Raw genomic sequence first — 16,777 nt, 5'->3', positions numbered from 1 at the left:
CTGTCTGTCTGATGTCTCTACCTCCCTGTCTGTCTGATGTCTCTACCTCCCTGTCTGTCTGATGTCTCTACCTCCCTGTCTGTCTGATGTCTCTTCCTCCCTGTCTGTCTGATGTCTCTTCCTCCCTGTCTGTCTGATGTCTCTTCCTCCCTGTCTGTCTGATGTCTCTACCTCCCTGTCTGTCTGATGTCTCTACCTCCCTGTCTGTCTGATGTCTCTACCTCCCTGTCTGTCTGATGTCTCTACCTCCCTGTCTGTCTGATGTCTCTACCTCCCTGTCTGTCTGATGTCTCTACCTCCCTGTCTGTCTGATGTCTCTACCTCCCTGTCTGTCCGTACCATCTATGCTCCATCCTTTAAAGTTAGTACCTTCCTGCCTATCATCTAAAGATGTGCAATACCGTCGCCCAAATACTGCCAGATCCCTATATTTGTTTTGTTAAGTAGTTTTAGGTTTATTTTGTTTTTAAAGCAACTTTGAGATTCTACTTGAAATGGAAAGTGCTATATAAAATAAATATATTATTATTATTATATCTTGTGATATCACATTTTAGGCTTGGACTTTGCAACTTTATTGTAACTATTTGACCATGAACCAGTCCTGAAATCAAATGTACACTCTGCAGTATATTCAGTCATTTGAATCAACATAGTTTTCCATATAAAAGGAGTTCAGGTTCAATTCATTCCGTTTGCTTTCCAAGGACCATGTGAAACAGTGAGTTATGGGTTATGGCTCAGCCAAGTGAACATGTCGCATAGTTGTTTCTAGTCCCATAAAAACATAACATCCATTTTCATAATGGAATATGGTCTCCATCCAAAATGGCAACCTATTCCCCAAGTAGTGCACTACATCGGCCCACATGTCTCTGGTCAAAAGTAGTGCACTACATCGGCCCACATGTCTCTGGTCAAAAGTAGTGCACTACATCGGCCCACATGTCTCTGGTCAAAAGTAGTGCACTACATCGGCCCACATGTCTCTGGTCAAAAGTAGTGCACTACATCGGCCCACATGTCTCTGGTCAAAAGTAGTGCACTACATCGGCCCACATGTCTCTGGTCAAAAGTAGTGCACTACATCGGCCCACATGTCTCTGGTCAAAAGTAGTGCACTACATCGGCCCACATGTCTCTGGTCAAAAGTAGTGCACTACATCGGCCCACATGTCTCTGGTCAAAAGTAGTGCACTACATCGGCCCACATGTCTCTGGTCAAAAGTAGTGCACTACATCGGCCCACATGTCTCTGGTCAAAAGTAGTGCTCTACATAGGGAATAGGGTGTCATTTTGGACACGTCAATGCTCTACATGAGCTCAGTGTAACAGCTTCTATCCTCCTATATCATCAGCGTAGACACCGGCACACTTTCTGAATGGGCTAGCTGAGTGTGTGTGCGTATGTCTGAGTGTGTCTGGTGTGTGTGTGTGCATGCGTGTGTGTGTGTGTGTGTGTTCGTGGACACTTGCTGAATGAGTTTCCTTGAAGCGTTTGCAGACTGTTGTCGTTCAGAGTGTCTGATTAAAACAGATTAAGTCGCTCATATGTCTTCTTTCAAAGTCACGTGATTTTATTCAGTGTGCTTTTTTCTTCACATAATCGTTTCATATATTTTTGTGTGATATGATGTGATATCCATAAACAAAGAACATCAGAGTTAACATACAGATGTAGGATCTTCAAAACTTGTAGTGCATTTGAGGTTTTAAAACGCTTCTGCAGTTTATAATTTCCATTTTGAAATTTTACGGAAAATGTATCAACCAATACAAAAATAGCCATTGATTATAATCCATATGATAATTGACATTTCCAGGGCCTCCCGAGTGGCGCAGCTGTCTAAGGCCCTCCTTTCAGTGCTTGCTGTGTCACTACAGATCCTGGTTTGATCCCAGGATGTGTCGCAGCCGGCCGCGACTGGGAGACCCATGAGACGGCGCACAGTTGGCCCAGCATCGTCCAGGTTAGGGGAGGGTTTGGCCCAGTATCGTCCGGGTTAGGGGAGGGTTTGGCCCAGCATCGTCCGGGTTAGGGGAGGGTTTGGCCCAGCATCGTCCGGGTTAGGGGAGGGTTTGGCCCAGCATCGTCCGGGTTAGGGGAGGGTTTGGCCAGCAGGAATATCCTTGTCCCATCGCGCTCTAGCGACTCCTGTAGTGGGCTGGGCGCAATGCATGCTGACACGGTCGCCAGGTGTACGGTGTTTCCTCTGACACAATGGTGCGGCTGGCTTCCGGGTTAAGTGGGCATTGTGTCAAGAAGTGGTGCGGCTTGGTTGGGTTGTGTTTTGGAGGACGCTTGGCTCTCGACCTTCGCCTCTCCCGAGTCCGTACAGGAGTTGCAGCGATGGGACAAGACTGTAACTACCAATTGGGTAACAAAAATTATAAATATCCAAATTTCCATTTGCTGCAGGATTAGTGGCTGCTGTAGTGGCTCAAATTAAGATCCTACATTTCTGCTCTTTCTTTGTCACTTTTAACATTTCCTTTTGGCCCCTCTTAACACTTTACATTGTCTTCCAGTCCTTCTCAGACAAGTTTGTGTGAGTCTCTTCAGTCAGTTTCTAGACTTTGTTTTAAATAGAATGTTCAGTCTGAAGTATAAAACCAGAAGGATTCTAGAACTACAGTACATAGACAGATTCTATTCATATTGCCTGAGATGGTGCACTGTAGATGAAATCCTGGTTCTTAATCGACTAACCTGGCTAGCAAAGAGTTAAAAACATAAATTAAGGAATTAATTAATTCAACATTCTCTTTCCCATTCTAATTGAAACTGGAAGGGAACCAGTCTCTTGTCTTGATTTTTTTATTTCACTTTACTTCCTCACAACCTCCCCTCTCTCTGTCACTCTCTCTGTCCCTCTCTCTGTCCCTCTCTCTGTCCCTCTCTCTGTCCCTCTCTCTGCCCCTCTCTCTGTCCCTCTCTCTGCCCCTCTCTCTGTCCCTCTCTCTGTCCCTCTCTCTGTCCCTCTCTCTGTCCCTCTCTCTGTCCCTCTCTCTGTCCCTCTCTCTGTCCCTCTGTCTGTCCCTCTGTCTGTCCCTCTGTCTGTCCCTCTCTCTGTCCCTCTCTCTGCCCCTCTCTCTGTCCCTCTCTCTGATCCTCTCTCTGCCCCTCTCTCTGTCCCTCTCTCTGTCCCTCTCTCTGTCCCTCTGTCCCTCTCTCTGTCCCTCTCTCTGCTCCTCTCTCTGTCCCTCTCTCTGCCCCTCTCTCTGCCCCTCTCTCTGTCCCTCTCTCTGTCCCTCTCTCTGCCCCTCTCTCTGTCCCTCTCTCTGTCCCTCTCTCTGCCCCTCTCTCTGTCCCTCTGTCCCTCTCTCTGTCCCTCTCTCTGCCCCTATCTCTGCCCCTCTCTCTGTCCCTCTCTCCCTAAACTCTCTTTCCTCTCTCTCTCCTCCCTCTCGTCCAGGCTCTTTCATTCTCTCGCAAAAGCCCACTCGGTCTCTCCTTCTCACCCTCATTCTCTCCCCCCTCTTTTTCTCTCCCCCTAATGTTCCCTCTTACACCCCAGTCTCTATCTTACCCCTCTCTCTCACTGACCCCCAATCCCCCCTCCCTCTCTCCCCTCCCTCCCTCCCTCCCTCCCTCCCTCCCTCCCTCCCTCTCTCCTTTTCTCTCGTTAGACTAATTCACCCTCAGTAATTAGTCAGCTAGTTAATTGGCTGTCTAACAGGCTGATCAGACAAAAGACAGAGCAGGCCTGGACACAGCAGAGACACAGCAGAGTGTGCCCTTCACACTCTATAGACTCTAAACTCACATTGACTCTCTCAAACACTGTCTCTCTCTCTCGGTAGTTGCCATGCACACACACGCACACACACGCACGTATGCGCACGCACACAAACACACACAAACAAACACACACACACACACACACACACACACACACACACACACACACACACACACACACACACACACACACACACACACACACACACACACACACACACACACACACACACACACACACACACACACACACACACACACACACACACACACACACACACACACACACACACACACACACACACACCAGGGGTCATATAGTAGTTGATTTGGGAAAAGTGTGTAATTGTTCTGTCCTGCACTGGAGACCTAGCTGCACTCCATGCAGCCGATTTCTTATAGAATAGCTCTGTAAAAAAAATACATCTGATTTTGTTATATCTTTGTATTATTTATATCTGAGGATTTGTATGGAAGCAGATTGAAGTTTAAGGTCTGTTTTCCCTGACCTAGAATACATCTACTGCTAGAGTTAAAAGCATGCTGAATGCCGAATCTCTAAAAGTGTTTTGTAGTCCAGGAATAGTCGTTGTGTCTGGGAAACCAGCCCTACGGTTTTATCTGAAAAGCTGAGGTTCCTTAGATCCTCTTATCGTACAGTCATTGTTATTTCTATTATTTAATGCATACTAACAGTTCCACAGTCTGACAGTTGAACTGAGAATGTTTTCCTGGTCTACAGTAACTTTTATTTTCATCTCTGCAATTAGAATAAATCATTGCAATATGTGACATGAAAATGTCCCCTTGGTCTTTCTTTAATGTCACACTGTTTTATAGTAGACGTTACATTGAACACATGGACATTTCGCTGTGGTGGTCTATGTATTATTATCCAGCTCTTTCATACACTAGGAGAAACACTGACTTGACTAGAGAGCATGTTATCTGTGCTATGGGAATATAATACATTCTGATATCTAACCTGGAACGTTGTCTGTGCTATGGGAATATAATACATTCTGATATGTAACCTGGAACGTTATCTGTGCTATGGGAATATAATACATTCTGATATGTAACCTGGAACGTTATCTGTGCTATGGGAATATAATACATTCTGATATCTAACCTGGAACGTTGTCTGTGCTATGGGAATATAATACATTCTGATATGTAACCTGGAACATTATCTGTGCTATGGGAATATAATACATTCTGATATGTAACCTGGAACGTTATCTGTGCTATGGGAATATAATACATTCTGATATCTAACCTGGAACGTTATCTGTGCTATGGGAATATAATACATTCTGATATCTAACCTGGAACGTTATCTGTGCTATGGGAATATAATACATTCTGATATCTAACCTGGAACGTTCCCATCTTTTCTTCTCCAGATACATCTTATGGCAGTTGCATTGACTTAAAAGGTTTATATTTGTATCTATAACTCTCAAACATAGTTTGAGTGGTTTGTTCTTTCCTATCCAAAGGTTATACACACCTATAACAAAAATGTTACGGAAATCTTGTTCTAGAATATCTTCTGTTCCAAGCTCTGAAGCAGGAGTAAGACTGAGTGTCCTGCATGGGGACAGGCTCTCTCGTCTACAACCAGTGTGGTGTGAAGGCACCGACCATATTCAACCTGACGCTCAACTAAATTAGTTGCAGGGAAGGGACCATTATCATGTCATATAGTGGCTCTCTTTCACAGTTAGTATACGGTCTCTGAATAGGGTTGTGAATAAGTTTGTGTGGTCTTACCTGGCGCCGGGGTGGCCTGGTTCCCAGCAAACTGTATGGGGATACACAGATCATTATCAATAGGAAACTTATCGCAGGTCAACATCTCCGGCCAGGGGAACCCGTATGTCTCCATAACGGGGGCACAGCTGTCCCTCACGGCCTCACACAACGAACGACACGGGTAGATGGGCCTGTCCAGACACACAGGGGCAAACAGGGAACACAGGAACACCTGTGTATCCGCATGGCATCGCTTGGCGAGGAGCGGCACCCAGCTTCCCGCCTGCTGTTTGACCTCGGGCATGGTCTCGTGGTCCAGCAGGTTGGGCAGGCGCATCTTCTTGTAGCCCACGTTGTGGCAGAGGCGTAAATCGGCGGGGATGTCCACACACTGCGGCTCCTTGGTGTAGAAGCGGCCGTTGTGGAAGTTGTCCGACTGCCAGCTGTAGTAGTCGTATTCGTCAGCGGCCGAGGCGGGGGAGGTGAGGAGCAAGAGGAGGAGGGATAGTGCCACGGTGGAGAAGGGGTTAGTGAGTAGTGGTCCCCTCCGCTGCTGCCTGCTGTGGCTGTGGTTCTTTTGTCCCTGTGCCATGTTGCTCTGAGCTCTCGGAGGGAGAAAGGAGGCCCAACGTGACTCAGGGCTTCTGGAGGATAAAGGAAAACTCTTTGTGCTGAAGAAACAAACTGGAATCCTTTTTTCCTGTCCAAGAACGAGAGTAGAAGCGGAGACAGAAAACAAAAAGAAAGTGTGTATTCCTGTCTTCTTTCAACAGAGAGAAAATGAGTGTGTGTTAGTGTGTGTCCAGTCCTCTCCCCCCTGCGCTGGTAGAGCTGTGTGTCTCTGCCTCAGGTGGTCGTAAGAAGGGAGACAAGGGTCGAGGGTAAGACGAGGGGTGAGTGGAGGGGGAATGCTGTGTGTGCCTCTTTTCCGTCTCTCTAACTCTCTGTCAAACTCTATCTCTATTTCTCTATTGCTCTCTCCTTGCAGTTCTGTGTATCTCACTCCACAGCTGTCTCTTCCTCTGTCTCTACCTCTACCTCTCTCCTGCTCTCTCTGTCTGTGTCTAGAAGTGTGTGTGGAGCAGCTACAGTATATCAGCTAGAGGGATAGTTTTTCCCTGTCTGCTGTCAGGCCTCCTAGTAGACTGCCTCCCACTGGCCCCACACAGCTCTACCTCAGCCAATCCAAGACCAGGGGGAGGTCCTGAGAGGGGGGAAGAGATCCCCCCCTCCACCTCACCCTCTCTGGTAGACACTCCCTGAGGCAGAGAGAGGCAGGCTGAGAAGGAGAGAGAGAGAGAGAGAGAGAGAAGGACATATCCTCCAAACCCAAAAGGCCTGTGGTGTTGATGGTATAATAAACAAAATGATAAAATATACAAATTAAATTCCTCTGCAGTATCATTAATAGCAGACTCCAACATTTCTTCACTGGCAATAAACACCCAAATTTCATTCCTCAGGGCCGCAGAGTGAGAGACATGCTGCTTGAGCCCCACCCTCTTCAACATTTATATCAATGCATTTGAGAGGGCACTAGAACAGTCTGGAGCACCCGGCCTCACCATACTCGACTCGGAAATCAAATGTCTACTGTTTGCTGATGATCTGGTGCTTCTGTCACCAACCAAGGAGGGCCTACAGCAGCACCTAGATCTTCTACACCGATTCTGTCAGACCTGGGCCCTGGCAGTAAATCTCAGTAAGACCAAAGTAATGCCCTAGAGCACACAAAGAGTTATACCTACTTCAGCCTAAACCTCAACACCACAGGTAACTTCCACTAGGCTGTGAACGATCTAAGAGACAAGGCTAGAAGGGCCTTCTATGCCATCAAAAGGAACATAAGACTGGACATCTCAATTAGGATCTGGCAAAAAATTCAATCAGTTATAGAACCCATTGCCCTCTATGGTTGTCAGGCCTGGGGTCCACTCACCAACCAATAATTCACAAAATAGGACAAACACCCAATTGAGACTCTGCATGCAGAATTCTGCAAAAATATTCTTTGTGTACAATGCAAAACCCCAAACAAGGCAGAGCAGAATTAGGACTATATCCTCTAATTATCAACATCCAGAAAACAACTGTTCACTTCTACAACCTCCTAAAAGGAAGGGATGTCCAAACATTCCAGAAAGAGAGAAGAGAGAGAGAGAGAGAGAGAGAGAGAGAGAGAGAGAGAGAGAGAGAAAGAGAAAGAGAAAGAGAGAAAGAGAGAAAGAGAGAGAGAGAGAGAGAGAGAGAGAGAGAGAGAGAGAGAGAGAGAGAGAGAGAGAGAGAGAGAGAGAGAGTAATGTGTCATGTTTACTGTTAATTTGTATTGTTTATTATCTACTTCACTTGCTTTGACAATGTTAACATATGTTTCCCATGTCAAAAAAGCCCCTAAATTGAATTGAAGGCAAAGCACAATGTGTTTTCTCCCTGTTTGTTCTACCTCTCTGCTCCTTTTTGTCACACAACTCTCTCTCTCTAACACACACACACACACACACACACACACACACACACACACACACACACACACACACACACACACACACACACACACACACACACACACACACACACACACACACACACACACACACACACACACACACACACACACACACACACACACAACAGGAGGCTGCTGAGTGGAGGATGGTTTATAATAATGGCTGGAACGGAGCGAATGGAATGGTATCAAAAATGATTTATTTGATACAATACCACTCATTCCACTCCAGCCATTACCACGTGTCCGTCTTCCTCGATGAAGGTGCCACCAACTCAATGTAGCGCACAAACCTTTCACTGCCACCACGCTCTGTCTGTGTGTGGGGGTCCTGTGGTTGAGTCAGGCAGGCTACAGCAGCTACAGGTGGCTAGGTTGTTTGGTGACCCTCTGTGAGATATGCTAATGTCTATGGTGGTGATGAATAGAGGCGCACTGCTTGTCTGTCTCTTTCCATCAGTAACACTGACACACACAGACACACAGAGGGGCCCAGCCATAGCATCAAAATGAATCAAATTCTCATTCAATGCTCATTCATTCGCATTCAAAGCACTGCGACTTAGTGAGTGGACTGGTGGCCACAACCGTTCACATGGATGTATCACATGGATGTATCACATGGATGTATCACATGGATGTATCACATGGATGTATCACATGGATGTATCACATGGATGTATCACATGGATGTATCACATGGATGGATCACATGGATGGATCACATGGATGTATCACATGGATGTATCACATGGATGTATCACATGGATGTATCACATGGATGTATCACATGGATGTATCACATGGATGGTCACAGTTAGGTGTTTCCTCAGTGTTCTAAACATGCAACAGATTCTGTTGTGTCACCATATTGGGTGGACAAACAAAGTACTAATAGATTTAGGAGCCATTTCCTCTCTAATTAGAGGAGGTGGGGGTCATACACACACATCATTCAGCCCACTGACCATGCAGCTTTGCTGAAACCTATGGACGTATGCCACTGTCCAGACATTCACATCAATACCACAGATAGCAGGGTATTAGTCGAGCAAAGCCTCAATCAGACAATGTTTTGTGGATTTGTGTTGGTACGTTTTCTTTCATGCTGAAGCAGGTGGAAACATTATAATTAGGATGAGCATTTTACAGCATTTGTCTGGTATGACTTCCACTATGAACAAATCAACATGTCTCCCATTTCAGGGAGACATTAAACAAGAATCCATGTGATCATGTGATGGTCATATCAATATGTGATGATCACAGGGGAAATTGTCTACTGTCACCATCTGCACTGTTCTCCCCACAGACCAAAACGATCAAACGGGTCAATCTAGATGGTTTCCCCCACCTTCATTTCAGCAGGGAGTCCCATTGAGACAAAGGCCTATTTTCCAAGGGAGCCCTGCATGGACACAATTTATAAAAATGTTCATATATTCAATACTACAAGCAAACACATTCATCAACAATGAGCTCCTTCATTAACAAGTTGAACTGCCCTGGAGGCACCAGATCATCAAGGTGCAGAGAGCTCTGCAGATCGACCTAATTCTGTGGAGATCAAATGGACCTCTAGAGTTGTGATTGATGTGATTGGGTATGGTGACTCGTATGTCGGTAATTTAACAACGAAGTAAGGTATTAACGGAGTTTTCACAAGAGGTCTTTACAAACAAAAAGAGAGCAGTGCATTGATCTATGAGATTTAAGAGAAGGCCAGAGTACTTTTTGATACAGAATGCAGTGATGTGTACTGAACCTATTGCCCGTAATAAAGCCTAGTGCGCTATGATAAACGGCGTCCAATGGCTTCAATACAGTGGCAGCTGCATTCATATAGACGATATCACCGTAGTCTAAAGCCCGAATGAACGTTGACTGAATGATTTGTTTTCTGCTATTTAACTACAGTAAAACTGATAAGACAATAATAGATTGGCAGATATTGATAACGTGTTGTGGATTATATCAACAATTGCAGCAACCCTGTATGATTGTTGATGTGTGACAGATATTATAATTTAGCATTATTATTGTTGTAATATTGTCGGGGTAGATTGTAAGAATATAAGTAGCCGGACGGCACTGACTTGATGGAATTAATTATCTCATGATTAGGTCATAGCGCAGTGTCTTGCGTAAGTTTTCACCCCCCTTGGCAATTTTCCTATTTTGTTGCCTTACAACCTGGAATTAAAATAGATTTTGGGGGGTTTGTATCATTTGATTTACACAACATGCCTACCACTTTGAAGATGCAAAATATTTTTGATTGTGAAACAAGAAATAAGACAAAAAAACAACTTGAGCATGCATAACTATTCACCCCCCCGAAGTCAATTCTTTGTAGAGCCACCTTTGGCAGCAATTACAGCTGCAAGTCTCTTGGGGTATGTCTCTGTAAGCTTGACACATCTAGCCACTGGGAGTTTTGTCCATTCTTCAAGGCAAAACTGCTCCAGCTCCTTCAAGTTGGATGGTTTCCGCTGGTGTACAGGAATATTTAAGTAATACCACAGATTCTCAATTGGATTGAGGTCTGGGCTTTGACTAGGCCATTCCAAGACATTTACATTTTCCCCTTAATTAAACCACTCAAGTGTTGCTTTAGCAGTATGCTTAGGGTCATTGTCCTGCTGGAAGGTGAACCTCCGTCAGTCGCAAATGTCTTGAAGACTGACACAGGTTTTCTCAAGAATTTCCCTGTATTTAGCGACATCCATCATTCCTTCAATTCTGACCAGTTTCCCAGTCCCTGCCGATGAAAGACATCCCCACAACATGATGCTGCCACCACCATGCTTCACTGTGGGGATGGCCTTCTCGGGGTGATGAGAGGTGTCAGCGACATAGCGTTTTCCTTGATGGCCAAAAAGCTAAATTTTAGTCTCATCTGACCAGAGTACCTTCTTCCATATGTTTGGGGAGTCTCCCACGTGCCTTTTGGCGAACACCAAACGTGTTTGCTTATTTTTTTCTTTCAGCAATGTCTTTTTTCTGGCCACTCTTCCGTAAAGCCCAGCTCTGTGGAGTGTACGGCTTAAAGTGGTCCTATGGACATATACTCCAATCTCAGCTGTGGAGCTTTGCAGCTCCTTCAGGGTTATCTTTGGTGTCTTTGTTGCCTCTCTGATTAATGCCCTCCTTGCCTGGTCCGTGAGTTTTGGTACAACTCTTGGCAGGTTGTTGTGGTGCCATATTCTTTCAATTTTTTTATAATGGATTTAATGGTGCTTCGTGGGATGTTCAAAGTTCCATATATTTTTTTATAACCCAACCCTGATCTGTACTTCTCCACAACTTTGTCCCTGACCTGTTTGGAGAGCTCCTTGGTCTTCATGGTGCTGCTTGCTTGGTGGTGCCTCTTGCTTAGTGGTGTTGCAGACTCTGGGGCCTTTCAGAACAGGTGTATATATACTGAGATCATGTGACAGATCATGTGACACTTAGATTGCACACAGGCGGACTTTATTTAACAAATTATGTGAGTTCTAAAGGTAACTGGTTGCACCATATCTTATTTAGGGGCTTCATAGCAAAGGTGGTGAATACAAATGCACGCACCACTTTTCCGTTTTTTTATTTTTTGAAACAAGTAATTTTTAAAAATTTCACTTCACCAATTTAGACTATTTTGTGTATGTCCATTACATGAAATCCACATAAAAATCAATTTCAATTACAGGTTGTAATGAAACAAAATAGGAAAAACGCCAACGGGGATGAATACTTTTGCAAGGCACTGTATTGAGGTAAAATGATGTCTTATGTTTATCACACTCCATTAAGTAAGAGGTGAGAGTATGGACCTTTTTTTGTCAATATCTACAGTTTATTATCGGATGTTCAGTGATTATAACACATAACACTCCTCTGACAATCATTTATTTGTAGAAAATAGAGTTGAGCTCCAGCTTCCACCCTTATCTGTCAAAGCCCAGTTAAATTTCCTGTTGAGTTGCTGCCTTGCTTGTGTTGAGACATTGCAGAATGATATAATGCGAAACAGAGTCTTTGCCAGGAGAGTAAACAGTTCCTTAGCTTTATGAGGAGTATTGACTGGCAGCAGAGTAAACAGTCACTTAGCTCTATGAGGAGTATTGACTGGCAGCAGAGTAAACACAGTCACTTAGCTCTATGAAGAGTATTGACTGGCAGCAGAGTAAACAGTCACTTAGCTCTATGAGGAGTATTGACTGGCAGCAGAGTAAACAGTCACTTAGCTATATGAGGAGTATTGACTGGCAGCAGAGTAAACAGTCACTTAGCTCTATGAAGAGTATTGACTGGCAGCAGAGTAAACAGTCACTTAGCTCTATGAGGAGTATTGACTGGCAGCAGAGTAAACAGTCACTTAGCTCTATGAGGAGTATTGACTGGCAGCAGAGTAAACAGTCACTTAGCTCTATGAGGAGTATTGACTGACAGCAGAGTAAACAGTCACTTAGCTCTATGAGGAGTATTGACTGGCAGCAGAGTAAACACAGTCACTTAGCTCTATGAAGAGTATTGACTGGCAGCAGAGTAAACAGTCACTTAGCTCTATGAGGAGTATTGACTGGCAGCAGAGTAAACAGTCACTTAGCTCTATGAGGAGTATTGACTGGCAGCAGAGTAAACAGTCACTTAGCTCTATGAGGAGTATTGACTGGCAGCAGAGTAAGCAGTCACTTAGCTCTATGATGAGTATTGACTGGCAGCAGAGTAAGCAGTCACTTAGCTTTATGAGGAGTATTGACTGGCAGCAGAGTAAACAGTCACTTAGCTCTATGAGGAGTATTGACTGGCAGCAGAGTAAACAGTCACTTAGCTCTATGAGGAGTATTGACTGGCAGCAGAGTAAACACAGTCACTTAGCTCTATGAGGAGTATTGACTGGCAGCAGAGTAAACAGTTCCTTAGCTCTATGAGGAGTATTGACTGGCAGCAGAGTAAACACAGTCACTTAGCTCTATGAGGAGTATTGACTGGCAGCAGAGTAAGCAGTCACTTAGCTCTATGAGGAGTATTGACTGGCAGCAGAGTAAACACAGTCACTTAGCTCTATGAGGAGTATTGACTGGCAGCAGAGTAAACAGTTCCTTAGCTCTATGAGGAGTTTTGACTGGCAGCAGAGTAAACAGTTCCTTAGCTCTATGAGGAGTATTGACTGGCAGCAGAGTAAACAGTTCCTTAGCTCTATGAGGAGTTTTGACTGGCAGCAGAGTAAACAGTTCCTTAGCTCTATGAGGAGTATTGACTGGCAGCAGAGTAAACAGTCCCTTAGCTCTATGAGGAGTATTGACTGGCAGCAGAGTAAACAGTCACTTAGCTCTATGAGGAGTATTGACTGGCAGCAGAGTAAACAGTCACTTAGCTCTATGAGGAGTATTGACTGGCAGCAGAGTAAGCAGTCACTTAGCTCTATGAGGAGTATTGACTGGCAGCAGAGTAAACAGTTCCTTAGCTCTATGAGGAGTATTGACTGGCAGCAGAGTAAACAGTCACTTAGCTCTATGAGGAGTATTGACTGGCAGCAGAGTAAACAGTCACTTAGCTCTATGAGGAGTATTGACTGGCAGCAGAGTAAGCAGTTACTTAGCTATATGAGGAGTATTGACTGGCAGCAGAGTAAACACAGTCACTTAGCTCTATGAGGAGTATTGACTGGCAGCAGAGTAAACAGTTCCTTAGCTCTATGAGGAGTTTTGACTGGCAGCAGAGTAAACAGTTCCTTAGCTCTATGAGGAGTATTGACTGGCAGCAGAGTAAACAGTTCCTTAGCTCTATGAGGAGTTTTGACTGGCAGCAGAGTAAACAGTTCCTTAGCTCTATGAGGAGTATTGACTGGCAGCAGAGTAAACAGTCCCTTAGCTCTATGAGGAGTATTGACTGGCAGCAGAGTAAACAGTCACTTAGCTCTATGAGGAGTATTGACTGGCAGCAGAGTAAACAGTCACTTAGCTCTATGAGGAGTATTGACTGGCAGCAGAGTAAGCAGTCACTTAGCTCTATGAGGAGTATTGACTGGCAGCAGAGTAAACAGTTCCTTAGCTCTATGAGGAGTATTGACTGGCAGCAGAGTAAACAGTCACTTAGCTCTATGAGGAGTATTGACTGGCAGCAGAGTAAACAGTCACTTAGCTCTATGAGGAGTATTGACTGGCAGCAGAGTAAGCAGTTACTTAGCTATATGAGGAGTATTGACTGGCAGCAGAGTAAGCAGTCATATTTGGATACATGTATAGTATATCTCTGCACCTATCTGATTCAATCTTGTCGTGAATTATTTTTGACCTGAAACTCCTTCATCAGTGGGACTCAGTTTAGCTCCAAAAGCTACCTTTACAAAAAATCACGTGAAGACAACATGTGAAAAAACACCCAAAGGGTCACCAAAAAACACCCAAAATCCAGTGTTTCTATGTCAAACGGTTTTGTTATATTTCAGTCTTCTGTGATGTATTTAAAGTGTAATATTGAGATGCAAACACAACACTTAATACATTTAAACTCTATATCTGACATGGTACAGGTGCCTTCTTTTTTAGGAGCATAACCATGTGTGTGAGGTGGATACTTTTGTTTCAAAGTAGATTTGTTTAAGACTACCAAAAAACACTCTGCGTGACCCTGATTTAGCCCACTGCAGTGAAAGGTTAAGCATTAGACCAAGCGGGCAAAAACTAATTTCTCATCATGTGACCATGAGCAACCATGACCGACTTATATCCGCTACACTTTCACATGTGTATTTTAACAATTTAATGTTAACTAGGGCTATCAAACGATTCAAACATTGTATTGAGTTTATCGCAGGATTTGCTGTGATTAATCACAATTAATCGTAAATTCATAATTTGCTCATATTTGGCTGTAATCTTTTTTTTTATTATTGACGTCTTGATTTTGTCCAAAGTAACAGTCAGCAATATCAGGTACATTGATAAAACTTTCTTTAACCTCAAAGTCAACCTGTTTTCAGCTGTATACGTTATGTATTTGGAATGTTTTCAGTGCATTTTGACCACTTTCAGAAAATACGATTAAAAATTCATATGGCTGGCGGGCAGTATTGAGTAGCTTGGATGAATAAGGTGCCCAGAGTAAACTGCCTGCTACTCAGGCCCAGAAGCTAAGATATGCATAGTATTAGTAGATTTGGATAGAAAACACTCTGAAGTTTCTAAAACTGTTTGAATGATGTCTGTGAGTATAACAGAACTCATATGGCAGGCAAAAACCTGAGAAAAAATCCAACCAGGAAGTCTTTGCCTATCCAAGATACAGTGTAAATTTGGTCCGATTGCACTTCCTAAGGCTTCCACTACATGTCAACAGTCTTTAGAACCTTGTTTGAGGCTTCTACTGTGAAGGGGGAGAGAATGAGAGCTGTTTCAACCAGAGGTCTGGCAGAATGCCATGAGCTAAGTCAGGCGTGCGCCCGTGACAGTTAGCTGTGTTCCTTTTCCTTTCTAAAGACAAAGGAATTCTCCAGTTGAAACATTATTGAAGATTTATGTTAAAAACATCCTAAAGATTGATTCTATACATCGTTTGACATGTTTCTACGAACTTTAACGGAACGTTTTGACTTTTCGTCTGGAGCTAGTGCTTGCGCCTCAAGAATTTGGATTTGTGACCTAATCGCGCGATCAAAAAGGAGGTATTTGGACATAAATGATGGACTTTATCGAACAAAACAAACATTTATTGTGGAACTGGGATTCCTGGGAGTGCATTCTGATGAAGATCATCAAAGGTAAGTTAATATTTATAATGCTATTTCTGACTTCTGTTGACTCCACAACATGGCGGGTACCTGTATGGCTTGTTTTTGTGTCTGAGCGCCGTACTCAGATTATTGAGCGCCGTACTCAGATTATATAGATTATTGCATGGTGTGCTTTTTCCGTAAAGTTCTTTTGAAATCTGACACAGCGGTTGCATTAAGGAGAAGTGGATCTATAATTCCATGTATAACATCACTTCATTCCTCACTCTCTCCTCCACCCCTTCATTATTCCCTCTCTCTCATCCACCCCTTCAGTCCTCCCTCTCTCCTCCACCACTTCATTCCTCCCTCTCTCCTCCTCCACCCCTTCATTCCTCCCTCTCTCCTCCACCCCTTCATTCCTCCCTCTCTCCTCCACCACTTCATTCCTCCCTCTCTCCTCCTCCATCCCTTCATTCCTCCCTCTCCCCTCCACCACTTCATTCCTCCCCATCTCCTCCACCCCTGCATTCTTCCCTCTCTCCTCCACCCCTTCATTCCTCCCTCTCTCCTCCACCACTTCATTCCCCCCTCTCTCCTCCACCACTTCATTCCTCCCTCTCTCCTCCACCACTTCATTCCTCCCTCTCTCCTCCTCCACCACTTCATTCCCCCCCTCTCCTCCACCCCTTCATCCCTCCCTCTATCCTCCTCCACCCATTCCTCCCTCTCTCCTCCTCCACCCCTTCATCCCTCCCTCTCTCCTCCTCCACCCCTTCATCCTTCCCTCTCTCCTCCTCCACCCCTTCATCCCTCCCTCTCTCCTCCTCCACGCCTTCATCCCTCCCTCTCTCCTCCTCCACCCCTTCATCCCTCCCTCTCTCCTCCTCCACCCCTTCATCCCTCCCTCTCTCCACTCCCACCCCTTCATTCCTCTGTCCCTTCACTCCTCTATCTAGATTGGCTCATTATACTGACTGAGTGAGGCCTCCGGATCTTTGAACCAGAGCTAATCAATATTAGGAGCCAGTATCGGAGCTAATGATCGGGGGACTTTAGTCTCCACTGATA

At 44.6% G+C, this 16,777-nt stretch overlaps 1 protein-coding gene across 1 annotated transcript in view; it reads right to left on the bottom strand.

Moving 5' to 3' along the window:
* LOC139571505 (secreted frizzled-related protein 5-like) overlaps positions 1-6,591 on the bottom strand; it is an 80,372-nt gene extending 73,781 nt beyond the window's left edge. The window contains exon 1 of the mRNA XM_071394441.1: positions 5,520-6,591. Within this exon, the coding sequence (XP_071250542.1) occupies positions 5,520-6,093 (574 nt within the window). The 5' untranslated portion in view covers positions 6,094-6,591. The remainder of the gene's footprint in view (positions 1-5,519) is intronic.
* Between the last annotated feature and the right edge of the window lie 10,186 nt (positions 6,592-16,777).

This window comes from Salvelinus alpinus, chromosome 3, assembly GCF_045679555.1.
Source record: "Salvelinus alpinus chromosome 3, SLU_Salpinus.1, whole genome shotgun sequence".
Taxonomy (NCBI): domain Eukaryota; kingdom Metazoa; phylum Chordata; class Actinopteri; order Salmoniformes; family Salmonidae; genus Salvelinus; species Salvelinus alpinus.
This window is presented reverse-complemented; position numbering and strand designations above follow the sequence as displayed.